This window comes from Triplophysa dalaica, chromosome 4 (genome assembly GCF_015846415.1).
Source record: "Triplophysa dalaica isolate WHDGS20190420 chromosome 4, ASM1584641v1, whole genome shotgun sequence".
Lineage (NCBI taxonomy): Eukaryota > Metazoa > Chordata > Actinopteri > Cypriniformes > Nemacheilidae > Triplophysa > Triplophysa dalaica.
In genome coordinates this window covers 25,971,777-25,998,238 of record NC_079545.1, presented here as the reverse complement: position 1 = coordinate 25,998,238, position 26,462 = coordinate 25,971,777, and the positions used below count along the sequence as shown (strand labels likewise).

The window sequence follows — 26,462 nt, the reverse complement described above, 5'->3', positions numbered from 1 at the left end:
TGCATTGTGAGCTGGATCTGAGCATGAAGAAGAACATCACTACAGATGATAAGCTTGTGTCAAATGAGGCGAATTGTAAACAAGCTCTGGATCCCCTGTCTCCTGTCCAGTTACTTGGCCCAAAACAAACTATAGGTCCAACAGTTCCACTGAAGGACACTTTCACTGATAACAAAGAAACAAGTGGTCTGTGTAAAGTTTCTTTAGACTTTTTATGCGTTTTTGTGGCAAATTTTAAAAATGACTTGAGACTCTTGTTCATTTGTAGTAAAATCCATAACCAGTCTGCTCATTTTATTGTTTCACATAGACCCGATTCTGACTGATGTATTAATAGCACAACCTGATACATGCAGTCAGGTTTCAACAGAGGCTCTTGGTGCATCTTTTTCTGAAGCTACAACTAAATATCCAAGCAACACTTGTGATATGAACACGTATGTACAGTTTAAGATGATTTACTGATGGAGATACTAATAAAATGTTGACTAGAAAGTAGAACCTATTCATTTAAATGCTTCTTCAGGATGCTGTTTTGTAAGACCACAATTGAAGACGTCCAGAGATCAGTCAGCTTCAGTGAGGAGAATGTAAACTCCATGGGAAAGTTTCAGCATTCAATCTCGGATTCAGTTAAGGAAGACAACGCAGAAAACCTTTCAAAAGCTGAAGAGGTCAGAAATCCTCTGAAAACATCTAACGTCTCTATTTTATGTGAATTAAATACAGCTTATTCAATCCGATTCATATTTTACGGCAGGATTTTAGTGGAAATGCAAAATCTGATATCCTGGATTCAGCTGGAGTAGAGACAGGTGCAGTCACATAAAGTTAAAGTATTACAAATAGTAATGCAATTGCAAGGACAAACTTAATATATTTTCTTTCCAAACATGATTTTTTTTAGGGGAGGAGCCCACCTTTATTTTAACTCTGTATGAGATTCCCACCTCTCAGCTGTCTCAAGAAGCTTCCTGTAGTCATCAGGAGATTCTCCCTTATGAACTACAGCCAGCAGAAGTTCACACGCCTCATCTGTTGTCAAGTTATTTGCAGTCTCTTCCCTCCACATTAGAAGATTCAAGGTACATTTTCATTCATTAAAGGGACAGTTCACCCAAAAATCTAAATTCTGTCATCCTTTACTCACCCTTGAGTTGTTCCAAAATCTGTATGAATTCCTGTTTTCCGATAAACACAGAGAAAGATATTTAAAAGAATGCTTGTAACCAAACAAATCTTGGCCACCAATGACTACATTAGAAGAAAATGTATAATGCCAGTCAAAAGTGCCCCAGAACTTCCTACTTTCTTCAAAATATCTTCTTTTGTCTTCAACAGAACAAAGAATTTTATAAAGCATTTTTCCTACAGTGGTAGTCAATGGTGGCCAAGAACTGTTGAGGCCGAGTAAATGAAGACAGAATTTTCCTTTGTTGGTGAACTGTTCTTTTAACAGATTTAGTCTATCTAGACAAGAAAGGTATACTTGAATATTCATTGGATACGTTCATTAAATTTTTTTCTCAATTGTTTGTTGCAGTCAATTGCACATGAATTCACAAGAGACTGAGAAGCCATGTAAAAGTGTGCCTTGGAAGGTGGAGGATGATTCGTCTGTTTTGGAGGATGCAGTGAAATATGCCACTAAACAACAGATAACCTCAGAGAAGTGCAGCTTTGATGAGGAAGGAAGCCATGAAGTGCTCTCATATAATGATTCTGTGGTATGAACTAGTTTTCTTTTTTGGAATTGTACAGGTAGTTGAGTTTATCTTTTGTAGCATTCAATTTAAAATATTATAACTTTTGCCTAAAGCCAACAGATGTTACCGGTGTGTTGAAGTTAGGAGAGAAGCTGTTAGAACCTACAGAAAGAAAGGGTGCTTCTCAAAGAAGAAGTAGGGGAACTTTTGTTTAAATTTATAATATCTTTCCTATGCAGATTTATATTATTAACTGTCGTTCATGTAAATATGGATGCATTTCTTTCTGATCTCTCCATCAAGGCAAGATAAAAGTGAAGCCAAACCTAAGGCCATGTGCGAAAGCTGGGCCCTCAAAAACAGAGTGTGCATCCAGCCAGAAACATACAGCCAACATTAATTTACCAACATCTTGTGATATAGCACAACACACTGAGAAAGAGTCCAACCAGAAAACTTCTGTACAAGAGACGGTTGGTTCATTTGTTCCTAACGTCCTTTCAAACACTGAAGAAAGCGGGAGACAACCCCATCATGATGGTCTATTGACTGCCAGCGTGCCAGTCTCCGAAGATATACAAGATGAGGTTCCAATGTCATGGGGAAGTCCTGTCAAAACTGATCTCCAGATGGACAAAGATACTGCTGTTGACCTCTCAGTAAGTTGAGGGCTAGTCCGTGAGGTAGCAGGCGATGCAAAATGTTTATAGTCACTTATGCATTTCTCTACAGGTGAGAAATTTTGAAGATGTTCCTGATCTACACAGCACTGCCATTGAGCACTCAAAGGAAGAACTAGAAGACTGTTGTGAGGGTGTTTCACATGTGGTGTTTGTTGATGCCCTAGTTGTTGCCTCTGGAGAAATGGAAGATAAGAATGGACTTGTGGGGGACTCTGAAAGTGAAAGACGTTTCCCAACAGTCAATGACCAAGTAAGGTGTTACCCATTTGTATTTTAAACAGAATTTCCACATCGTTCAGTTCAGCAGCGCGCATTTGTTGATTATATTACTGCTTGCAAAAGGAAACATTTTCAGACATTTCTGAAGAGCTGGATACTTTTGAAGAAGCATTAAATTTAACATCAACATCTCAAGACGGGACAGAACAATCTGAAAGTAAGTGGATTTGTAAATTACAAATTCTCTTTAGTTGACTTTTCCCTCTGTAATATGAATTAGAAAATTTTAGGTTTTATTTATATACGTTATTAAATATTTTTTAAAGGCATGTTGCAAGTGAGGCCTGAAACAACTTGTAGCAAAGATGAAACTTCAAGACAGGAGTATCTAGACGTTAGGTCTCATCAACCAGCCATAACACAGATTACCGCAGAACCTCAGATCAAGAAAGAGTCTGATAAAGGGAAAGAAAAAGCTGAACAAGAAGATTTCTCTGATCATTCAAAGGAAGATTTAGGCACACCACTAAACTTGACTGAAGAAGTCCTGAAGCAAGAGCAACAGCTTGCACAACTCGCCTCAACATGGTAAGACACATCCATCTCAATGTTTGTGAATCAAAAGAGCAAGAATTATAGCTTGTTTTATTTTCAAAGTGCTGAAACGCAATCTGTGGAGAAGACTGAGGATGTGTCGCACGTGGTGCTCTCTGATATGTTTGTGGCAGTTTCTCAAGAAAATAAAGATGATGTTCATATGGACAGTGAAATGTCTCCCCTACATATTCGTCAGTTGTGTGAAGATCCCTGTGCTTTAGAGAAAGAACAGAATCTCACTACGGACGCAGATCAGGAGGTAGGGGAGCATGAGGCTGTTTCACACATGGTGTTGGATGATATATTCATGCTGGTCTCTGAGGAAGTGCAAGATGGTTTAGGCAAAGAACAGATGACTATAAGGCATCAAGCAGAAAGTTCCCAGGTTGGTAAATTAGTAAATGCCTCGTATTTTGCCTCAGTGCTATATGTGTAGTAACAAATTTTGCCCTGTAATGTTTATTTCAGATGAAAGAGAGTTCATTATGTGCCGTATCAAAATCGACAAACATGGAGCCATCTTTATCACCCAAAAGGAGAATGCCTTCAAATAAAGGTAGTGAAATGCTATTCAACGTCTGAAACCATTGCATTAGTTACAATATGATGGATAGCTCGATTGAAATAAAGGTTGCGGGTTCGATTCCCAGTGAACACGCAAAATATGGATTCATTGAATCCACTGTAATTCGCTTTTGGATCAATATTCCTAAAGTGAGCAGTATTTCTTAGTTGGTTGTTTTCTCCCTCTTTAAGGTGTGTTAAATGTAAAGATGATTTTCCCTAAAAGGAGAATTAGAGAGTCCACACCAAGTGTAGAGAATTCACCAACATCTTCAGCAGAGCCTCATTCATGTGCTCTGAAGAGTAAGAAAGAGTCAAATTCAGAAGAGATTGAGGGCTCATCTCCTTTTGAAAGTGAAAGGCAACAAACACAATGTGGTGTCAAGATTAAATCATGGTATGAACAATTTCACTGATCATTATTTTTATCTTAGGATAAAGATGTACATTTCTTATGGTTTTGTAATTTCCTTGTAGTGCTAAATCACCGTCCACTGACTCAACTGACATGGAGGAGGCATGCGAGGGTGTTTCTCATATAGTGTTTTCTGATATATTTGTTCCTGTATCGGACAAGACTACAGAGAGCAGTCTTCACAAGGAGGCATTAATTGTTAGTTTTCAAGAACCATCAAGTTTGTATTCGTGTATTTTAATGTCATTTCATTTATGATTGAGTATTTCTAATCTTGATCATTTCACCAGAACTATTAAGATATTGATTGATTGAGAATCTAACTGTCACAGGTTGAGGAGTTAGGTGATGAAAAACCTACAAATACAGAAAGAAAAGATTTAACTGAAAGTCAATCTTCAGAGCATTATATGGCTTCCTGTAGAAGAGGTTCGATTTTTTTTTTTATTAAATAATATAAAATGGAGGATTTTTATTCAAATATTTTCATCCCTAAAATGGATATTAATACTTGCACTGTTGCACAAACAGCTGAATCCCACGAGCATCAAGCTGAGGAGCAATGGTCTCTCAGAAGTAATATACTTCCCATTGACTCGAATGAAATCGAGAACTGGTGTGAAGGAGTGTCCCACATGTTGCTGTCAGATGCGTTTGTGCCCGTCTCTGAGGAAGAGAACAACACAGACCAGAAAGATGTGGAAAATGCTAAAAGTCTACCAGAGTATGGCAGAACATCTGACAATGCAAACAAAGTATGTTTTCCTATTGAATATACATTAAGACATAATATAGACCTAATTGTCCAACTTTTATTATTAGCAGTAAAATTTTATTTATTAAGGTTATAATTTTTTTTTCATGAAATGACATTTATAATCATGGTTCAGATTACAATGCAAATATCTGTTTCATAGGAACTTCAAGTAGACAGCATCTCTGGCACGCAAAAAACTGTTATGAAAACGAAAGAAAAACCGCCACGATCACAATCGATAACTTCACCTGAAAGGCGAAGTAAGTTTATAAACGTAATGCATTATTTGTCTGCCCCCACAAAACTTTGTGCTATTGAATTTTACCTGATGCCTCTTAAAAGGTACTTTACAAATGACACTACGGTCACCCGGAAGATCTCCAAAAAATAAACCTTGTTCGCTCAATTCGACCCAAGCTGTCCCAACATCACCTCAGCGAGCCAAGACGTCAATTAAAGAGTGCATTCAAACTCCAACAAGGCTACAAGCAGAGGAAATCATTCGGGAATGTAAGATCCCTCTTGAGAGGCTATCTTTAGAGGAAATTTGCCAGCACAACTTGCAACCAAAACATCACAGCACACCTGTCAATGTGAAACTTCTTTCTAAAGGGTAAGAATGCTTTCCATATACCGATAAAGACATATTGTATCTTTGTATGTCTATATTTGTTTTATAACCCTGAAATTATAATATTGAGTAGGCTACTATTCACTGAATAGCATTGATCTGTGTTTTTAGAAATGATAGCAGAAAAATTGGTTTAGAATCACATGCTGCTCAGGAGGAAACCATGCCATCAGATGGCTGGCCAAAGGTTCTCCTCAATCGTATAAATATAATGGATACTGATGCAGACACTTCCACATCTTCCTCATCCCCACCAAGAGCGTCTTCGATGGCCTACAGACCACCGGATGATTATCAGGTACATTCTGAGATCTATAATCAAATGATTGTAATGTGTACATCTTATCCAATATCAAGATAAAGTTTAAGAATTTGAACTGATGAATTCACTTGTTCCATAAGTTGTTTTTATTAATGAAAATATCTGTTGTGCAGTCACCTCAGGGCAGACCTCACAACTCTGGTTTGAATGCTGGTGACGAACCTGCTTCAGTTTCCCAATTCTTCCTTGATAACATCTTTACAGAAGTTGAGGATCCGAATTGATTCTGATTTGCTGACCTGATGGTGAAGTCCCTACTGCTGCTATCCAAGTTGCATTAAAGTGAACACCACTGCTTTGGTGAATTGTTATTTATTTTAAATAGTTGTTACATTTTGTTGACAAAAGGAAAAACTACAGTCAAAAATCTGTGTCATAAGGCCCTTCAGTGTATTTATTTTGTGATGTACAACCCTTCCACAAGTTCACCAATCGCTGCCTTATTTATTTGTATTTATTTAATGATAAACATTGCTTATGATTAACAAACACTTTATTTTTTTTGCTGACAGCAGTTTGAGTTTGATATCTTGTTTTGTCAAATACATACATCTTGTTCAAATATATCTGTTTTTAAGGTTGCTGTATGTTTCATTAATGTTTTCCAATCTGACAGTAAATCCTTGTTTTGTTGGCTTTAAAAAAAAATCTGTGAAACTGCTTGTTTTATGTTGCCTGTAATTGGGATAAAGGAAAATGACAATGCTGTGGGTACTGCATTGGCTGAGTGACAAAAACTTGAACTTTATACTAGGGTTACGGACCATTATCATATTTGGGATCAATGAAACCGATGTTAAGTATTCATCTCACAATTTAGTTATTGGATAAACCACCTTAAATGGTTATTACACCCATCAGTCTTTAAAAGATGGCAGTATGTTATGAAGCTATAGTGGTCTATTAATGGTCTTTCGAGTTTGAGAACAGCAATTCTACCCTGAGGTGCTACAAAAGTTTGTCACTCAAAAGTATTTAAAATGTTGAATTCAGTGCTCGAATTGAACCAATTCTTATGGGGGAACCAAGTCCCCCTCATATATATTGGTGGGGGTTAGTCTCGCAATATACAATCTATACAAAATACACAATGTATTTGATAATAATATGCATAACTATATACTATGTATTAAAAACAGGCTTCTTTCACTGTCCTGCTCTTAGCGGTCTTTAGACGTGGGGTGGTTCATTTCAAATAGAAAAGGGACATGACAACTAGCCCATAAACAAACTTAACATAAATTATTGTAAATAATTAATTCACAACATTAACCATATCCATTGCATGAATTAAATCACATTTGTCATTATAATTTTTACTCAAATACAAATATCCGAGGGACCCCCCAAAGTCTATTTTATTCTTCTTATTGGGGATCCATAATGCCTTATGGGGAGGCCCTGGACCCCCAGCCCCCCTTCAGTTCGAGCACTGGTTGAATTCCCTCTCTGTCCCTAACAAGGTCCGTAGAATTACAACTAATGCTGCCTCTTGCTTTCGAAGTGCCATAACGATAAATGTTAAAACGGCTTGCCTTGAACTAAACGATGCGTTAGTCTTCGTGCGGCCTGCGCAAACCGATCGGCTTGTGACGTCAAAGTAACGCGAGAGTCATTCTGAATGCGCCGATTCGCATACAAAACGGATGGCTCTCAAATAACTCTCGCACAACTCTGATGCATGAATGCGAACACAGCCTTACTGTCAAAGAGAAAGGGGGATGTTCCGTTTCTACCCAATATCATTGGCTGACGACAGCGCTACGTGCGTTAACTCTTTGTTGTCCGTACCGAGCGGCACTGAGGTCAGGGCAGGGACGTTGCGTGTCGAATTCGTCCTGTGACTGTTAACGTTAGATGATGAATCATGATTCTCCAATATGTTAGACCGGTGGTCTCGCTCATTCGGAACAGAGGTGTGAATGCCGCCGTTTCCAGATTATATCATGCAGACAAAGTGGCAACGGTGGGCTCTCAGGCGGACGTTCACTCTCCGGTCTTTCAGGTAACGTTAGGCCGTGAATAAAGCCTTGAGCTAAAGTTCATACAGTAACCCAGCAGTGAGGATGTAACGTTTACTTGTAAACTGTATAAGTTACATTGTATATGCATTACAAACATTCACTTTGTTATGCCTCCTATACGTGTTTGAAGAGGCAGCAGATATGTAGTTTAGATTTAAAACTGTTCCAATGCATTGATATTGATGTTTTTTACATACATTTACATGCATTACATTAACGTCACGGTGTGGTATGTTCAAAACGTCCAACTTTCACATCCTAGGAGAATTACGAACGAATGCAAGCTCTGGTTGAAGAGTTGAAGGACAGAGCGAAGAAGATCAAACTCGGTGAGGAAGTTTTCAAGCACAAAAATATAAAACGTAAAGCTCTTATGGAACGACAGTACGCTAAGATTCACATCTTGAACTAATGTTAACACACTATTATTGGCTCTTTTAAAGGCGGCGGAGAGAAAGCGAGAACCCTTCACACATCCAGAGGGAAGCTCCTGCCTCGAGAACGCATCGACAGACTGTTGGATCCTGGGTAAGTGCAGCACATCTTACAAATGCACTTGTAAAACTTATGTGTGGTCACACTTGTTTCTTGAATACAGATCTCCCTTTCTTGAGTTCTCCCAGTTTGCTGGGTATCATTTGTATGGTAAAGAGGAGGTCCCTGCAGGAGGCATCATCACTGGAATCGGTCGAGTGTCAGGGTGAGCGTACAGGTTCTCACTTTTCCCAATTTATGCAGTGATGTATGGTTTGTTATAGCGTGTCTATGTGCCTTTACAGGGTAGAATGTGTTATAGTTGCTAATGATGCTACTGTGAAAGGTGGTACCTATTATCCAATTACCGTAAAGAAGCATCTTCGTGCCCAAGAGATTGCGAAGCAAAACCATTTGCCATGCATATACCTTGGTGAGTTCTCATTTGTTGGTCAGTTGTTTTCTCTCCTGATATGCCAAATGACAAATCTCCAATAATGATTTTCTGTAGTGGATTCTGGAGGAGCCAATTTACCCAGACAGGCAGATGTGTTTCCAGACAGAGATCACTTTGGGCGCATCTTCTTCAACCAGGCCCGTCTTTCCTCTGAGGGGATTGCACAGGTCTTTATGCAATAGAAGCGATCTGTGTTTGTATGTGTGTGGAGAAAGTTGAAATTTCTATCTATTTGACAAAATAGTTAACTCGTTTACAAATGGCTTTGTTATTTGGTAACTGACATGATTGTAACAAGTAATAATATTTCTTACATCTCAAACTGTGGTATATCATATTTTTGTTTTATTTCAGATTGCTGTTGTAATGGGCTCCTGTACCGCAGGTGGAGCATATGTCCCCGCGATGGCTGACGAAAGCATCATAGTACGCAAACAAGGGACCATTTTTCTCGGTGGACCACCACTCGTATGTATAAATGTCTTATGGACATTTGCTGGTATTTAAATGTTTTTGTTTTCCTTAGCTGTTCCCTCTCTGGTAGTTGTTGAAATCTTCTATGTGTTTAATAGGTGAAAGCTGCTACAGGTGAAGAGGTGTCTGCTGAAGACCTAGGTGGTGCAGACCTTCACTGCAGGTTAGAGAAACGTAAGCTAACTAACTGTTGTCACATAAGCTCCAGTTTGTTAGTTTTTTTAACATTTTCACAATTCGTCTCTTCTCAGAAAATCAGGGGTAACTGATCATTATGCCTTGGATGACAACCATGCCCTTCATCTAGCACGGAAAGCGGTTCGAAGTCTGAACTACAAGAAAACGCTTGATGTGAGGAAACAACCGCTCTCTTCTCTCACATAATTTTGCATGTCTTGAACTGACTCGCTTGTTAGATTTTCAGATTCTTCAAATTATTTTATTTGCTGTCTGCTTCTTAGGTTACTGTAGAAGCTCCAGTGGCACCACTGTATCCTGCTGATGAACTGTATGGTATTGTGGGCGACAACCTTAAACGCAACTTTGACATTCGAGAGGTATTGTTCTGATTTTGATCACCTGAATATAGTCCTCCTTTTAAATTGTTTCAGTGGACATAAACTGTATTTACAGCAGTCTTATTTTAGTCCAATGTAGTTCTGAAGAAACCTGATGGACTCTTCATTTCAGGTTATCGCACGTATTGTTGATGGCAGTACATTTGATGAGTTCAAGGCATTATATGGAGACACGCTTGTCACAGGTAAATTCTGTCAATTACAAGGTTTTTTTTAAATGCAATTTCATTCAAATCTTGAATCTCACCATTTCCTGCATTTGTTTATTTGGTTTCTAGGTTTTGCTCGCATATTTGGGTACCCTGTTGGAATTATTGGCAATAACGGTGTTCTGTTCTCAGAATCAGCAAAGAAGGTGAGGATCTAGTATTCTGATGCAGTTATGATTCACTAAAAGTAAAGATTCTGTCCTATAAATAAAATATTTTTTCAGGGAACTCATTTCATTGAGCTTTGCTGTCAGAGAAACATTCCACTCCTTTTCCTGCAAAACATTACAGGTCAGCATGTAGCCTTTATGTGATATAGCTCTACACAAAAGCATGCGTTTCATACCCTCTGTATTCATTTCAAGATGTACCCTGTCCATCTCTTATTATTAGGCTTCATGGTTGGCAGGGAGTATGAGGCTGGAGGTATTGCTAAAGATGGAGCTAAAATGGTGACCGCTGTGGCCTGTGCCAATGTGCCTAAGATTACTGTAATCATTGGAGGATCATATGGTGCAGGGAACTACGGCATGTGTGGCAGAGCATATAGGTAGATTTTATTATACACTTCGTTGCACAAAGACTTAATCTCACTAATATAGCGATTGAGTTTAACTGCGCATAAGCTACCCAATAAAGTATTGTATGTTTCACAGCCCTAGATTCCTGTACATGTGGCCTAACTCACGAATCTCTGTGATGGGAGGAGAGCAGGCAGCCACTGTGCTTGCCACCATAACCAAGGATCAAAAAGCAAGAGAAGGAAAGGAGGTAAGTAATTAAAAACTTAATGTGAAGTAAAGTTGAGATTTGCTGTCAATTAACATTTTTCAGAATTTAAAAAGGAATTTTATTGAATATTTATTGTTGGTTATTATTTTTAGTTTACTGCAGAGCAGGAGGCTGCAATGAAAGAGCCCATAATTAAACGCTTTGAGGAAGAAGGAAGTCCATATTACTCCAGTGCCAGGTAACTAGTACCGTGTGTTCTTCCTGCCTCAAAAAGATTTTCGTACTACTTTCTTTGTCATGTCTTACTTTCTGTTTTCTACCAAGATTGTGGGACGATGGGATCATTGACCCTGCCGACACTCGCCTTGTCCTGGGCTTGAGTCTGAGTTCTGCTCTTAACGCCCCTACACAGAAAACCCGCTTTGGTGTCTTCAGAATGTAAATGTGAATTAAATGTGTAGAATTCCTTTTGTCTTGTGGGCAATACATACTAACTTTATAGAATGTTTTTTAATGTGTGACAATACAGTAAAACTTGTAAAAACCAGTAAAACAGAGTTGTGTTTCATGCTGTAAAAATGTGCAGATTTGAAGTGTTCTGCGTTGTGAAAGTGTGTAGTTATACATAAAGTGTTTGTAGTTTACAGTCTTTATCAACAATAAAAAGAACACCAATAAAAAAAGTTTAAATAAGACAACCAACTCGCCACAGTTGTCAAATTTCCCATCTTCTACAAATGTGGTTAAACTACGTTCATAATTTATTTAAAATGTTATAATGTGAAATCATAAATGCTATTGCCAACATACTGTTTAAATATCTAAGGAAGATAAACAAATGTTGAACCAAACAGAATATAGAAACAAACTTAACTTTTAGCATTAAATCATTTGTTTACAAAAGCAAAGAGGAGACTTGCACATTAAGTGAATTATGGAAAGGTTGACTGGTTTAGAAAAATAGACATTCATAAACTTTGATGATATCAGTAACTCTTGTGATTCACTTGACTGTAAAGCCAATGACATAAGTTACTCCATATACTAGTAAATTAATAACACCGAAGGCGATCTCATGATTGTATACTAACTTTATGTACGGAGACAAAATGGTCATATCCTGATAATATAATAAACCGCAAGTGTGTTGCATTTGGTACTTTAACCTGTAGGAAAGAGAAACATTTGTCAAGATCCTTGAAGAGTTTTAACCTGAAACTGTTAAAATCTTGTTAAAATTGAACTTACAGAAATATCATTAGTTTGTAGACCGCTCTCAATGTGTTCAAACTCTGAAATACAGAGCATTCATGTACATCAGACTCCAAAGATACAAGAACATTTAAAAATACCACAAACCCTTCTGGACTCACCTGTCTCTGCAAGTGTTTCAAATTTATCAGCATCCTCTGATGTGCTCATTTCTATTCTCAACCTTTTAACTGAAAAGAAAATATCAATGCTGTATCACAACAAAATGAAGACACGACATTCCATAAAGATGTCTGTGCTTACTGTTGTAGCTGTGAATGGAAATAGTGAGTATTTTCATGTTATCCGAGAAGCGAATGATGAACTCTTGAGGAAACAAGCCAGTTGAAATCCAGAACGTCTCCGTTTTCCTATAAAAGTTATACAACTGTCAGTAAATACGATGTGATTTAGCCAATTCAGCTTTACTAACATTAGCTGAATTAGCTTTCTAGCTCTTCATACATCTTTTCAGCAACATACAGACCCGTCAATTATATTCTCCGCAGGATAATTCTCATCACTCGATGTAGCCAAGACAACTTGAGCATCATATGAACGTAATGCCGCATCAAGCATTGTGAATTTTAAAACCAAAATGTGCAGACGACCGCTTTTACGCCGAGGTGTTCCGAGTTGCTAAGCAACAGGTTTGTCGCGGGATACGTGCGTCATCAGCGTCCGGCGTACATTAGTTGCGCACGTTGTACCTCACGAGTATTTGTTTTCTGGCTTTATAGGCGGATTTCTCATGGCAAATGGACAAGATGTCATATTTTGTCGCGGAACGGGTCACGTGAGTATCAGGACAAATTAATATATCCACAAGGTTAGGTTTGGGGTTTCGCTAGCGCTGTTTTTATTTTTAGCTCATTCTGTTTGCTAAGTTGCTAAGTGTTGCTTTTGTTTCTACGGTTTGTTTATCCAGTAACGTTAACGTTGTTTCCAATTTACCTCAAGTTGTGTGGATTTGTTTTTACAACCAGCTGTAATTGGAGAAGATATGTTGCTTATGACATTTTTTTCTCTATCCAGAGTGATGATTCTGATATTTGGGATGACACGGCATTGATTAAAGCTTATGATAAAGCGGTCGCTTCTTTCAAGGTAATTAGAATGACTCCAAAGACACGTGACTGGGAACGGTATGCCTTTGTTTCTTCAGCAACCGTGAAGTTGTTCCTTGTTCTCTCTTTTCTCACCAGAGCGCACTGAAAGGAGAGAACACTGTGACTCCAAAGAAGAAAGATAACCATGCAAAAAAGCGGAAAAACAACAAAAAGAGCAAAAGCAGAAAGAGATGTAACGCAGAGCCCGACAAAGAGGTAGTTACAAACTGTGTCAGTCATTGCATTTCAATCACAGGTCAACATACATTTAGTGAAATGTGTACATTTTGTCATACAGTGGGAAGTTGGGGACACCTGTTTTGCATACTGGTCTGAGGATGGCAACTTGTATGCTGCTACGATTTCCTCTGTAGACCAGGAGAATGGCACCTGTGTTGTTATTTATACCGAGTATGGTAATGAGGAGGAACAGAAGATCAGTGACCTTCTGATAGAAGCTTCAGATTTAGATGACGACGCATTAAAATCATCAGATGTGCGTAACCTTGATGTACAGAGTTTATAATTATCAATTAGATAGCAATTTTTTTTACGATTTAAGCGTTTGTGGTGTTCATTCAATAATGCCATTTTCCGATTGTAGGCCAAAGACATCGAGTCCTCAACTGAGGAGAGTGAAAGATCATTTACCCCACAACGGTCGGGTCATCAGAAACACAAATCTAAAGGAAAGTCTCCCATGGGGCCTCAGTCTTGGCCTCCGGCTTTCCTTCCTGGTTTTCCTCCAGGCCCCCCACCAGGACCCCACCATCACAAGGTGAACCAATATGGCTTTGAGTAATACTCTTGAAGTAATATTTTAGCGAATCTCAGAGTCAACGTGCAAACAGTTACTTGACAAAGAGAACATGGAATTCTGTTGTTTTGACATAATCGGGAAAGCAAACATTTCATCCTTTTTGAAACAGTTCCTATTAATAAAGCTCATCTACTTAATCAAGTTACATACAATTTACTTTGTGTAGTCAATTGCACAGTTTAAATAAGCAAAAGCAGTTGGGTCATATAAAAACTGTAATGCCAAATTCACACTACATGATTTAATCCCGATTTGCAAGTCGTTGAGCTCTCCGACAGGTTGTGCTGTGATCGGGGGCAAAACAGCGTGCGATCAGCACTCGCAAATCATGATGTGTGAGCTAGTAAACGACTCATAGGCTCCCTGACGCAGACGCCAGTCAAATATCTAACATGATAAATATCTGGAGCTGTAGTCTGACTCGACATCATGTGATGTCAGGTGACACGAGGAGCCACAGCCAATGACAGCAATCCATGGGTTGAGGTCACCGGAACATTTGTAGCACTTTTATATCCATAAAATTAGATGTTTAAGATTGGGTACCAATGAATTAGACCTTGCGTAGGAAGTTGTGGGTGGGTGTACCTAATTATATTTCCGTGTAATATATTTGATGCCTGATCATATCTGTGGTTGGATTAACTAAGAAGACTTGTGTGGAAAAAGTGTGAAATGATTCAGAATGTCATAGTTGTTAAATAATTTCAAGTTTTCAAATCTTATGTAAGACATAAATGTATAAGTCCATGTTCTCCCTAGGCGGATGGTAGACGATCAAAAAGTCCAGATTCTTTCCATCCTGGATGGCCTCCCTTGTTTCCACCTGGTCTCCCAGTAAGAATTGGTTTACTTTTTAAACTTAAAAAAGAAATCAAACAAACCTGCATATTTTGTAATAGAAAATAAAATGTATTTTTACTTAGATGATCCCACCTCCACCACCTCCAATGAGTTCAGACACCCTGGAGGATGATGAGGCTTTGGGCAGTATGCTTATTTCCTGGTACATGAGTGGCTATCACACAGGATACTACTTGGTACAGTTATTCTTGCGTTTCACAACCTCACTGTACGTACAAGCATCACTTTTTATTAATATTTTGCTATTGTTTTTGTATAACACAGGGGTTGAAACAAGGCCGTAGAGAGGCTGCAGGATCCAAGAAGTCCCATCATAAATAAAGACTCTGGTTTGTTTTTCAGTTCCATGTTATCACAGACAATTGTTAAAATTAAAGAAAAGCTATTTCCAGATCAACAAAGCCACGTTTGTATTGTTAGGTTGATTAGTTAACCATGTAATCACTTCCATTTGAATGTCGAGTTTGCTGTTTTTGATTTCTTATTTTTGCACTCGCAGGGAACATGAAGGTGTTGCACACTTGATCCAGACAGCTTATTTTTTTGTATTCTTTGTAAATAAATGAATTAAAGTCAAGATGTTCTTTTCCTTTTATTTAGTAGTACATCTATCCACATTACTTATAAACATGAAGGTATGTCACGCATGGCGTGAAGTAATAAAAAGTAAATAGAAAACATTAGAAAGTGAAAGAATCGGCATAGCAGAATTGAAGACAAATTAAATCTTAATCTAAAGCAAATGATTATAAAAATCAAATCAAAGATTTTCATAACATTACTCAGGACAGTTTCGCATAAATATTGCGCTGTGATGAATGTATTGAATATAAGCCATCAGTTTTTCTCTTTGTACAGAGTGTCCTAAAACACAGAGCTTTTGCTTTACCTGTATAATCACCACAGTGTTCATATTGATGCAGAGAAGGAAACAAACAACATAAAAAATACTGATAAATAAATATATGATTTTCTAATGTGATATAACTTTGACCAAGTATTTCTTAGTACTTTAATCTGTGGCAATCGTATTTTACAGTTAGTTCAAAATAAAATAAGGACGAAGAAATGTCCATTAGGCTCCAAAAATGTCTTCATGGTATCTCTTTTCAACCTGCCACCAAAAACATTATGATTAGTACACAAGTGACATGACGTGTACAAGGATAATGAACCATTTACTTAGTTTCTCTATTTTAAAAGCTCACCTTTAATTTCTCCAAATATTCTCCAGCTTCTGTGGTGGTCATTCCAGTCTTGCTTGTCAGAATGTCCTGCAAAGTGCAGGCAACATCACGGGCCATGTTCATACCGCCACAGATGTACATATGACCTGCGTTTGTGTGTAGATCCTCTATGACCTTTTCACTTAGCTGTTCTCTCAGGATATCCTGCACGTACATCTGTTGTTAAGGAGTAGAAAAAAGACAATTCAATTCCTTAATTATGATGCACAGGAAATATATATAGGCCTAGGATTGGTATAGGATTAAATATAAGTTTGGTATAGGTTTAAATATAATAAGAAAGAAACATACCTTTTGTTTACCAGGTTGGCGTGAGTAAGCTGTATTGATGTTGCCGAGAATCCCATCAAGTCTCAGCCTCAGTGTTTCAACTTTATAAAGATGGTCTGTTTCTGAATCCCGGCATCCAAATACCAATGTCATAGGACTCGATTTCAGTCCTAAAAAATAAGTTAAAATCAAATAAAGTGATTAAACATGAGCAGTTACTGGAAAAATCCAATACTGTTTAATGAAGTGGCACAGAAACTTCACACTTAATCTTTAAGAGTAATCAAAACTTATTTTTCTTTGTGATGCTTTTGAGGTCATTAAACAAGAGTAAAGTTAATATAGATTACCTGTCTTTTTTGTATCATGACACTGCTGTTGCCAGAAGCTGCGGAAAGGAGCGATACCACTCCCAGCCCCTATCAGAATAATGGGAGTGCTGGGGTCTGTCGGAAGATGGAACCCACCAGAGCTGAAGCAATAAATAGAAAATAAAATCAGAAAGTAGAATCGAGACATTTTCTGTAGATGTATCAGGCAAAATCCCACATGCAAATTCTATTAGCTTTGTTATATTTTATTTATTGATGTGCATAAAATAGTACTTTGCCTTCATAAATATTTATAGATTTATTTAAATACGCAAAGGAGTCACTTTCAGTACCGGTGAATAAAGCAGGGCACTGTGTGTCCTTTCTTAATGGTGTTCAGCCATGAGGTACAAGTGCCAAAATGCAGTGGACCATGTCCCCCTAGAATAAGAGCAAAAATACACATTAAAAAAACAACTTGCACAATAAAATCTTTACATCTGATACAAAACAGCATTCAATTATAAAGCAATACTTTGATGTTGATTGATGTATATCATGCTGAAGCATCATACCCTGGGTGTGGTACTCCACCACAGACGCTGTGAGGTGTAACTCATTGGGATGATGATCCAATGAGGAGCTGACAGAGTACAGTCGGGGTTTGAGCAGAGAAAGCTGGCTCAGAAGAAACGCTGCAGATACTTTTAGAGAGGGAAATTGTTCAAGCACCTCCAGGAAGGTAGGCCTGTGGAAATCTTTCCATGTTGAATATTCCTGGAAATCCTAGGAAGACGTTATAATACTATAAGTGAATGGCACATTTAACGTCATATAAAGGGTTAGACCAACACATTCTACAATATAATTAGTTAAACTTGGACATTATATTGGACATTTTATATTACAAAAATCTCATCAACTAAATAGTTAAAAAAACAGCTCTATCATTATACTTTATATATATATATATATACTTTAGGTCATAAAAAGTTTATGTCTACTTACAGACCGAAAGGGAGAATATATTTCACTTACTGATGCAAGTACAACAAGTCGTCTGTGATCCTCTTCTTGACCTGCAACTGTAGAGAGTTTGCGCAGTAGACTTTGTGAAGGTGGAGTAGTAATATCCAGGAAGTGTGTAAGAGCCTGTGCCAAAGTGCATGGAGGGATACGTTCATCCATCTTAAAACTCACTTCCTCTAAAATAAACCAAAGAAAAGATCCATCAGGTAAAAGCTTGGAGCGTCACACAGAACTGTACTTCCGTACTGCATCTTAGTAGATTATGATAATGTAATTGCCATAAGGGATGGTTACCATGAGTAGAATCAGAGAGGATCTCCAGGTGAAGACTCTGGTTAACAGGAGGGGCATCTGGGAGATGCTTCAGAATACCATCAACCAGCTCTGAAGAATTCTCTGGAAAAACTCCAACATGGTCTCCTGGAACAAAGTTTAAAGCCTCTGTGTTCCCATCCATCTTTAGCTCAACTAAAATAGTAGAACGACTGAAAAAAGAATAATCAATTGTTAAAAGGTAAAACATCAATGACAAAAATGTATGTTCCTGATGAAGGAGTAGAATCAAACCTTGACTTGGAGCTCTGCAGTTTCTGTCTTCTCTTCAGAGTCAAAGGAAACACAGATTTAGAATGAAGGGCTGAGAGTGCTGGGGAAAAAGAAACATTCATGAGTGCAAATATTCATATGAATATGAATAGTGTATTGGTTAGATTTTTGGTAGACGAGTACCTGTAATATAGTCCAGTGTGCCGCTGTCCTGCTGTACTCTGTATCTCTTTGGGTCCCAGCTGTCTGAATGTTGCTCAACCCCTTTCAGCTGCATTTTAATGTTAAACTCCTCACATGCATCCTTCAAACAAACACAGAATTGTTCTCAGAACATGATGCATTTTTCAGACAGAATGTCTTTAGTTCGATGCTCATTGCTGAATTTTTCATTCAGTTCATTGTATCATGATACCCAAACCCTCACCCACCTTAAAAGCAGTGCAAGCCCAAGCTGAGAAAGCCTCATCCTGCCCGTTGAGTTCATCTCCCTCCCCTGTGGCAGTCAGACGCTTGGCCCCCAACTCCGAAAGCTTGTCATCCACAGCATGGGCAAAGGCACAGAACTGCGGGTACACTCGTGAACCAAGACCAAACACACTGTACCTGTGGTGAAAAGACGCTGTCAGTGTTTTGTCTATACAGCAACATATCTACAGGTCATTCATGGCAGTTAACATTTTCACTTTACACTAAGGTTGTATTTGTTAAAAGGATAGTTCCCAAAAATGAAAAATTGGTAATTCGCTCACCCTCAAGTTGTTCTAAACCGGTAAACGTATCTCTATGTCATGAACACAGAATAAGATATTTTCAGAAATGTGAGAAACTAACCGTTAACTGCCATAGTAGTTTTCTTACCATGGAAGTCAATAGTGCAACAGAACTGTTTGGTAACAAGCATTCTTCCAAATATCTCTATTTGTGTTCAGCGGAACATAAACTTTTTACAGGTTTAGAACAACGTGAGGGTGAGTAAACGATGATAGAGTTTTCATTCTTGGGTGAACTATCCCTTTAACATTAGTTGACGTATTAGCTAACATGAACTAGCCTAACGACGACCAGTTTAGTTTTTCACTATTTATCAATCTTTGTTAATGCCAAAACAGTTATTTATGTTAGTTCATTGTGTATCAGCTAACGTAAGATACTTTGTGTTTAAAAACATTTTTACAAATGTATTGGTGCTACAAAAGGTTCATCACAGTGATGACGGTTTTAGTTTCACAAAGAACCTATTGGGTCAAAGGTTATTGTAGCACCTGTGTAAATGCTGAAGTTAACATGAACGAGTACATTCTGTAAAGTATTGTTCATTGTTAGCAAGTTTTTTTTTTAAGTTATATTAAAATATTGGCCTAAAAATAATGGACAAACAAAAATCTAATAAAAATAAATTAATTTTAAATAGAAAAATAAAAAATAAAATAGCCTACAAACAGTAACCAGAAAATTTAACATTAAAAATAAACTTCAGTATAGGAGGCAATTCTCGCTATTAACAAACCATTAGCTATGAATTTAGTCTTAATTTGTTGCTTATTAATTATTAACTAAGTTAGTACGGTAGTCTTTAGGTTTGGGCATTGGGTAGGATCAGGGATGTAGAGTACGGTCATGCAGAATATGTGCTTTATAGGTACTAATAAACAGTTAATATGTCAATAATAGCCATGCTAATTTGACATTAAAGACATTATTTTTACAAATAATTAAACCAATCTGCCTGTTTGTGGCTTTTCCTCGCGGAAGGTCTTCATTCTGTGAAAATTAACTAATAAAATATTTTTCTCATGTGGCAAGAAGGTGTGTAATAACCGGGATAATGCACAAGCAGCCGCTTTCTTAACAAATATAACTTTATTGTAAAGTGTTACCATTTACACAGTGTGAAACTACAGACCTGATGTTGTGCGTCACGTTTTTCAGGCTGAAAAGCTGCTTCTTGAAGCTCTGAGGAATTGAAAAAGTTATTGTAAGAAAACTGTTGGCAGCGAGACGAAACATAACATTTCCATATACATAACATTTAGTGTGGACATTTTTATATCCTAACTGGTGAAGTTAAGTATTATTTATAGGGTTATACACATACCACTCCATTTCCTGGACTCTCTCCGTTGCCGAAAGTACTGGTGACCACCATCAGAAGGCTCTCTGTTTCAATCTCACTAAAGTCATAGTCTTCCATACAAACCAGCTGTGTTAGAAAACACAAAGCAATCAAAGATTTATGAGTTGCTCATACTTTATTCTTCATCTTCAGAGATAACTTTTTAATAAAACGCGATGTTTCTCCCCATTGAATATCAAGGGCAGTTTTAAACTTTATGCGTGACACTGCTTTAGTACTAATATCACAAAATTGTGGATATTCTTACCCTGGAGTCAAAAGCACGGTTGAGCATGGAGTTCAGTTTTTTGGCAAAGGTGAGTGATTTTCCTGTTTCTGTGGCAAAGAGAACAGTGCACCGCACCCTCTTAGCCATGACAGCTCTGATGAGAGTTTGAGAAAAAAACACAGCTCTAAACAGAAAGAGAAGAATTTCAATTAAAAGGGACATTCGGCAATGAAGTAGTGCAGTATGGTGTTGTTTGGGGAGGTGGTTGGTTTGTTAGTACCTTATCAGTCCTTTGAAGCTGACCTTACATCTCCTAAGTTGTTTTTTCTCATCCTTCCACTTGTGTGTTAGCCATGGATCACTCTAAAAACACCATGTTAACAAGTTATTGTCTATATCACTTGATGCTCTTTGTGTAGACAGTAAAGTGTGGCATAGTTTCAATTCCTAGAGAATGCGTGTATTGATTAAATGCATTGATTTGTATTTTCATTCTCATGTGATCCGGTAATTTCATACCTGATAAAAGAAGAAAGGAGATAGGATGTAGTTGAGCATCTCCTGGTGGAACACAGGTGTGAGGGAGCCAGATATGGGCGGGACCAGCCACACCCAATCAGCTGGACAGCCTCCACGTACCTGAACTTCTGTTTCCATGTGCTGCATGAAGGACTCGGATGCCGAATGGTGGTCGGTAATGGTTACCTTATTTTTCTGGAGATGATTAAGTATCCAAACGGTTATCACATGTTTTCTATACACCATAAACTTTATAAGAGGACAACCAGCATAAATTTATATGCTAGTCAATATTTGACGTTTTAGTTATTCTAAAATTCACAAAAATGCAGGGATACTTTACCTGGAAGCTATGAATGACAGCAACATTGATAGCCACCAGAGCCTGATCTTTCCACAGTGAAGACAGCTTGCGTGTATCTAAGCCCATTAGCTGGCCAACACGCTGCAAATAAAAACATTTTTTTAACTTTACTTTGACAAAAAGCCCTACCATGGAGGTGCAGGTTCATGATTAAGAGAGAGTTACCTCCAAAATGTTGTAGCGCTGGCTGTCACAGAAGTCCCTAACTCCAATCTCTGTCCCCATGTACCAGCCATTAAAAGGACATGCTGGGAATTCTAGACCACCGATTTCCATTAACATGCTTGACACTGCAGGCACTGCATACCATTTGAGGTTGAGGTCTTTAAACCAGTCATGCCTATAACAAAAGCAAAAAATAATAATACTGCTGAACAGTGTCAACATACACACAATTAAACTAAACTACAGCGGCATTTGGGGAAAACAGCAAATGTTTCTCATCAAATGACTTACTGTGGATGCTCTATGGACACTTCCAGAATCAGATCTTGTGGAATGTCAAAAAGTTCAGGGTCTTCTCCATTTGCCTGCAAAACTAGTGGAAGCACATCAAAACTCCCATACTTTGGCTTCCATCCAAGTTGAATACACACCTGCAACAACAGTCAGCACTGTTCAGTACCAATGTGTCATACTTGCTTATTTCTTAAAGATTTGGTTGTCAAATGTCATTTGAAAGTCAATTTTGTAAATATCATAAAAACTGTTTAACAAACATTAAAATGCTTCTTTTTAGTGATCCTTTATTTTAAACATTTACCTGTGTAAAGTCTACACTTGATGGATCTCCTATCACGCAACCATCCTCCATCTGATAGCCAGCATACTTTATGAGCTGACCATTCCAAACCCGGAAGTCATGTTCGCTGTCTGTTCTTTTGGGGAACACAGTAATGGCAGATCTGCCAAACACAAAAGAGACATTTCGAAATGATTAAAATCAGTGTAGTCAGGGTTACTGATTTAGCCGAAATGACATATTTAGATGTTATCACATACAACAAATGTAAATCTATCTTTTTAATTATAGGTTGTTAACTTATTAGTTGAGTTATTGCATTCATTTATTTTTCAGTAATTTAAGAACTCTTACAATTTTTGTTATAATGAGAATATTTGTAATTTTATTTATAAATGTAATAAATATTCAATATATTTTGTATTATTTATTATTTTTATAAATAATAGGATATAATAATAATAATAAAAAATAGAGCTGCAAGCACCAATAACTGGGTCGAGCCCAACCAAATATTTTGGACATGTCAGATGATCAGATTTTGAAAACACAAGAAAATTACTTATGACTTTGACCACTAGGTGGTTTTGTCACCAAATCTTTACGAGGCAGACAAGATGTGCCAGTCAAAACACATACCAAGTTTCGTGTCAATACACAAAAGTGTTACGAAGATACAGCCACACGACTCTTTGGCAAGCTCGCCTTAGGATTCGTTGATGCCTTACACGAGAACCATTCGATCAATCAGAAATTGTTTAATAACTTTAAGTCAGTACCGTGTGCAGATGCTTCATACCACATTTCGTTCAAATCTGACAAATTTGACCCATACCCGAAAGGTGACCCCTGCTTTTAACCCATCCAGTGAGTAGTGAACACATACACCCAGAGCAGTGGGCATCACTGCAGCACCCGGGGAGCAAGTAGGGATAAGGTGCCTTGCTCAAGAGCACCTCAATAGTTACATGCCGGCCCTGAGGATCGATCCAGCAACCTTCTGGTCACAAGTCCGACTCTCTAACCATTAGGCCACAATTGCCCAAAATATGGCCGACAGGAGGTATGATGGAGTTTTACTACTCTGATATCAAACAACTCAGCTTGATCCAACAAATATACTAATGTGAATTGAATACCATCATGTTGATTTCTTCATATGTTATAGGCATTTTGATCAATTTAATTATATCTCTAGACCACTAGGGGGCGCTGGCCTATCACTTTACAAATTCTCTTTGAACTTTATTTTAATTTTTTACTACTAGAAATCTTTGACAATTACACTATGATTGTCCTCTCAGAACTTGACCTTGACGGACCTTGGCAAGTTACGTAGCGATGACGGAAAATGACGTCATTTTCAAGTCATTTCAAGTCGGATCGGCATGAGCCAATGGGTTCAGAGGGAAAAAATCTATTTGTTGTACTGTTCAAATGTTACAGGCACAATGTATGTGGAAGTTTGGACTGTTGATGGGGCTATGGAGTTTGGTTAGAGACTCACTATTTGCAATGGTAACAGCCTAGACTGTCCATTACGCGTGTGCCAAATTTCCCAACTTTACCATCTACCATCATAGACTGCATGGCAGAAGAAGAAGCTGAATAATAAGAACACTAAAGGTGACGTTTTTACACATACGTTTAACATGACTAAACATACATACCTTAGGTTTCCTCCATTTGAGGCATACTTCAGGTGAGTACACATGGCGTGGAACATATCCTCGCAAGTCTTGCACTGACGCGCATCGAAAACCTGCAAAAAAAACATCGCATTGTTTCGATAAACGCTTAGAAAACACCCCAGACTTTTTTAAAACAGGGAACAATCTGCATGAAGATAACCACACCTGTAAATTGGCCCATTGAATCCTGCCGATGCACCTTGGCGCGTTTCTCCACGCTTGTTTTGCCCCGAAAGCGAGTTCATCAGCGGTCAGTGTGTATGACCCGTTAAGTGTGATCTCCAGCGTGACCCGGTCAACCCGAACCTGATGCGCATCTGGATCATAGCTGGGTGAGAGGTGAGACAGTTATTCACTTTGAACCGAACTGATGTTTGTTTGAAAGACTACGTTTGTGTGTTTGTATTTGCTGTTTATGTTTTGCAATAAGTTGGCAAACTAAGACTCGGATGTCAGTATAGTCATTATAAAAACTCTACAAATAGTCCCTAAAATAGAAGTATAGTGTATACTGCGTTTATACAGTCATTTTAATTTAAAAATGCTCTTACATCTTGAATGATTTGTAGTACTGATCAATAAAATCCACGGCCGGTGTAAGGATGTCAGCAGATCCGGGTGCCTTTTTGGAAGAACCGCGCATCAGACATTTGGGATTCATTATGGAACCTTCGCAAGTTTTTGACTCGCAGGGCGTGTTCTGAAGAGAAGACATTTTAATTAGATATAATAATTGTTATAAGTATTAAAATGATGTCCTTTTATACAAGAAAAAAATACACTGTTTTTATGAGATGTTTACACACCTGCTGTATTAGACCAAAAGTGTGGAAAAGTTTAAAAATGGCATACCTTTGAGTTTAAACTAGTGATATTCATATTTACCTGAACTGCTTTTTGATGCAGTGTGTCTTGGTGGGTTGAGCCATCCTTGTAGTTTCGCAAATGAACAGCAACTGGACATCGAATTGAACGACCGACTGACCGGTTCTAGAGTTAAAAAGTACATTTTTAATCAAGTGAAAGTGCAGGATAAATCTTATTTGTACAAAGATATGCAATTTTCGTCACCTTAGTTGGCACTGTTGTTTTGTCCTGTTCAATACTTTGTGTTTGGGCTTGCTTCCCCATCCTGTAGAAAATATCAAGGCTAAAGTAAGTTTTTAATAGCCTATGTCTAATACATCTACCGTGTAATGTTCAGTTACATAAAGAACCTGCGAAAAACCTTCAAATTAAATAAGAGACCATTTCATTTTATCCTCATTTCTAGATGTATTGTGGCCATTTCATTTGTGTCTGTTGAATTTCAATGAAATCAAAACTCCAACAGCAATGTGAAGGACTGGCAGCATGAAAAGACTTATTTCAGAAGAAATTATTTGTCAATTTATTGTTTAAAATTAAATGTGAACTTGTTTTCTTTGGAGTATTTGAGGTTTGAAAATATACAGAGCATCTTTTCTGTTATATTGAAATAAAAATACTGTATAGTACACAGAATGAAACAAAATTTGTCATTTTGCCTAAGCATATACCGCTATAGATAGTAAATGTTTAAATCAAACATAATGAATTTTTTTAAACAGCTGAATATTAAAAATTAAAGTTAAGAATAAAGACAAAGTGACAGAAACATGAGAGGTGCATTCGATTTTTCTTAAAATATACCAAGATAATAGAAAGAAGAAACACAAACCAAAGCAATTACCTTTTTAAGTGTAAGAGTTCTTTGTAAGTTTACTCGGCAGCACTTGTTGTTTAAAATCAGTTTGTGCATCCTTTTATATAGTCTATTTGAGCATGCCAATGCAATGGGTGGATCTTTGGGTGTGATCTGCCAGTAAATATACTTTATTTAACCAGAAGACTAATCAAAATACCACACATAATTTTAACTTCCTTGAATACACAGAAAATCATAGTAATCTAATTTCCTTATGGCTTTTATCAGTAAGATGGCAAATAAACAGATGAATCAAAAACAGAAATGAAAGTATACTCTGACATGTGGTTTTTATTATTGTTGTTATGTGATTTAATAGATCATGAGTTGATGTGCTTAATTATGGCAGCTGGATGCCAATAAGTGACAGTAAAAGTATTTACAGTATCATTACTGTAATGTCTTCCACAGTAATATTCTCTACTGTATTTTTTATTTGATTTATATGTAAATGACGAGTTGACTCAACTCTCTCCCCTCAACTTTATTTATATATCGCTTTTTGCAATTTTCATTGTTAAAAAGCAGCTGTAGCGGAAAAATATCAACTCTAAGCAAAACATTGAAGTTATACAAATAAAAACAAAAGGGGAACACACACAGAAAACAGACACGCACACACAGGTTCAAACACACCCACGCGAAAAACACGGACTCATAACTCCAAAATACACACTTACTAACACACGCACACACATATGCAGACGCACAGTGTGGTTATTACGAATGAGCACACATTAAAGATAAAGGAGAGAGTAACACAGGTCAAATATTAAACAGACTATA

The 26,462-nt window shown here is 37.6% G+C and overlaps 5 protein-coding genes across 6 annotated transcripts; 3 read left to right on the top strand and 2 right to left on the bottom strand.

Moving 5' to 3' along the window:
• Positions 1-56: 56 nt before the first annotated feature.
• On the top strand, positions 57-6,475 carry LOC130420212 (uncharacterized). The gene is made up of 20 exons (XM_056747381.1): positions 57-437; positions 527-674; positions 761-815; positions 908-1,085; positions 1,544-1,727; positions 1,820-1,901; positions 2,010-2,365; positions 2,439-2,639; positions 2,732-2,825; positions 2,935-3,196; positions 3,266-3,590; positions 3,674-3,761; positions 3,962-4,166; positions 4,247-4,382; positions 4,517-4,613; positions 4,716-4,939; positions 5,102-5,201; positions 5,284-5,554; positions 5,684-5,870; positions 6,008-6,475. Exons 1-20 carry the CDS (start codon positions 430-432, stop codon positions 6,116-6,118), a joined length of 3,312 nt encoding a protein of 1,103 aa, XP_056603359.1. The 5' UTR covers positions 57-429; the 3' UTR covers positions 6,119-6,475.
• A 1,070-nt stretch (positions 6,476-7,545) lies between these two features.
• Positions 7,546-11,540, top strand: mccc2 (methylcrotonyl-CoA carboxylase subunit 2). Its single transcript, XM_056745634.1, has 17 exons — positions 7,546-7,899; positions 8,181-8,247; positions 8,362-8,446; positions 8,517-8,618; positions 8,698-8,825; positions 8,904-9,016; positions 9,204-9,317; positions 9,422-9,486; positions 9,575-9,674; positions 9,785-9,880; positions 10,014-10,086; positions 10,180-10,256; positions 10,335-10,401; positions 10,504-10,660; positions 10,767-10,881; positions 10,995-11,080; positions 11,167-11,540. The coding sequence occupies exons 1-17, from the start codon at positions 7,762-7,764 to the stop codon at positions 11,282-11,284; spliced, it is 1,701 nt and encodes a 566-aa protein (XP_056601612.1). The 5' UTR covers positions 7,546-7,761; the 3' UTR covers positions 11,285-11,540.
• A 40-nt stretch (positions 11,541-11,580) lies between these two features.
• Positions 11,581-12,780, bottom strand: hspb11 (heat shock protein, alpha-crystallin-related, b11). The gene is made up of 5 exons (XM_056745637.1): positions 12,581-12,780; positions 12,358-12,464; positions 12,216-12,284; positions 12,091-12,134; positions 11,581-12,008 (listed from the first exon to the last, which is right to left on the bottom strand). The coding sequence occupies exons 1-5, from the start codon at positions 12,670-12,672 to the stop codon at positions 11,916-11,918; spliced, it is 405 nt and encodes a 134-aa protein (XP_056601615.1). The 5' UTR covers positions 12,673-12,780; the 3' UTR covers positions 11,581-11,915.
• Positions 12,769-15,463, top strand: smn1 (survival of motor neuron 1, telomeric). 2 transcript variants are annotated; one of them, XM_056745636.1, is made up of 9 exons: positions 12,769-12,889; positions 13,129-13,200; positions 13,299-13,418; positions 13,501-13,698; positions 13,807-13,980; positions 14,785-14,859; positions 14,949-15,062; positions 15,151-15,215; positions 15,386-15,463. In XM_056745636.1, exons 1-8 carry the CDS (start codon positions 12,845-12,847, stop codon positions 15,205-15,207), a joined length of 855 nt encoding a protein of 284 aa, XP_056601614.1. In that variant the 5' UTR covers positions 12,769-12,844; the 3' UTR covers positions 15,208-15,215; positions 15,386-15,463. The 2 variants fall into 2 exon arrangements, with proteins under 2 accessions (XP_056601614.1, XP_056601613.1); XM_056745635.1 differs by having other exon boundaries at positions 15,151-15,463.
• Positions 15,464-15,465: 2 nt separating this feature from the next.
• Positions 15,466-25,719, bottom strand: nos2a (nitric oxide synthase 2a, inducible). The gene is made up of 26 exons (XM_056745633.1): positions 25,662-25,719; positions 25,022-25,082; positions 24,836-24,940; positions 24,502-24,650; positions 24,116-24,278; positions 23,930-24,021; positions 22,281-22,422; positions 21,974-22,113; positions 21,683-21,857; positions 21,497-21,598; positions 21,154-21,348; positions 20,915-20,997; positions 20,674-20,818; positions 20,388-20,492; positions 20,196-20,245; positions 18,721-18,895; positions 18,473-18,593; positions 18,311-18,389; positions 18,038-18,228; positions 17,753-17,919; positions 17,290-17,500; positions 17,068-17,155; positions 16,754-16,875; positions 16,425-16,573; positions 16,095-16,289; positions 15,466-16,000 (listed from the first exon to the last, which is right to left on the bottom strand). Exons 2-26 carry the CDS (start codon positions 25,079-25,081, stop codon positions 15,962-15,964), a joined length of 3,243 nt encoding a protein of 1,080 aa, XP_056601611.1. The 5' UTR covers position 25,082; positions 25,662-25,719; the 3' UTR covers positions 15,466-15,961.
• Positions 25,720-26,462: the final 743 nt, after the last annotated feature.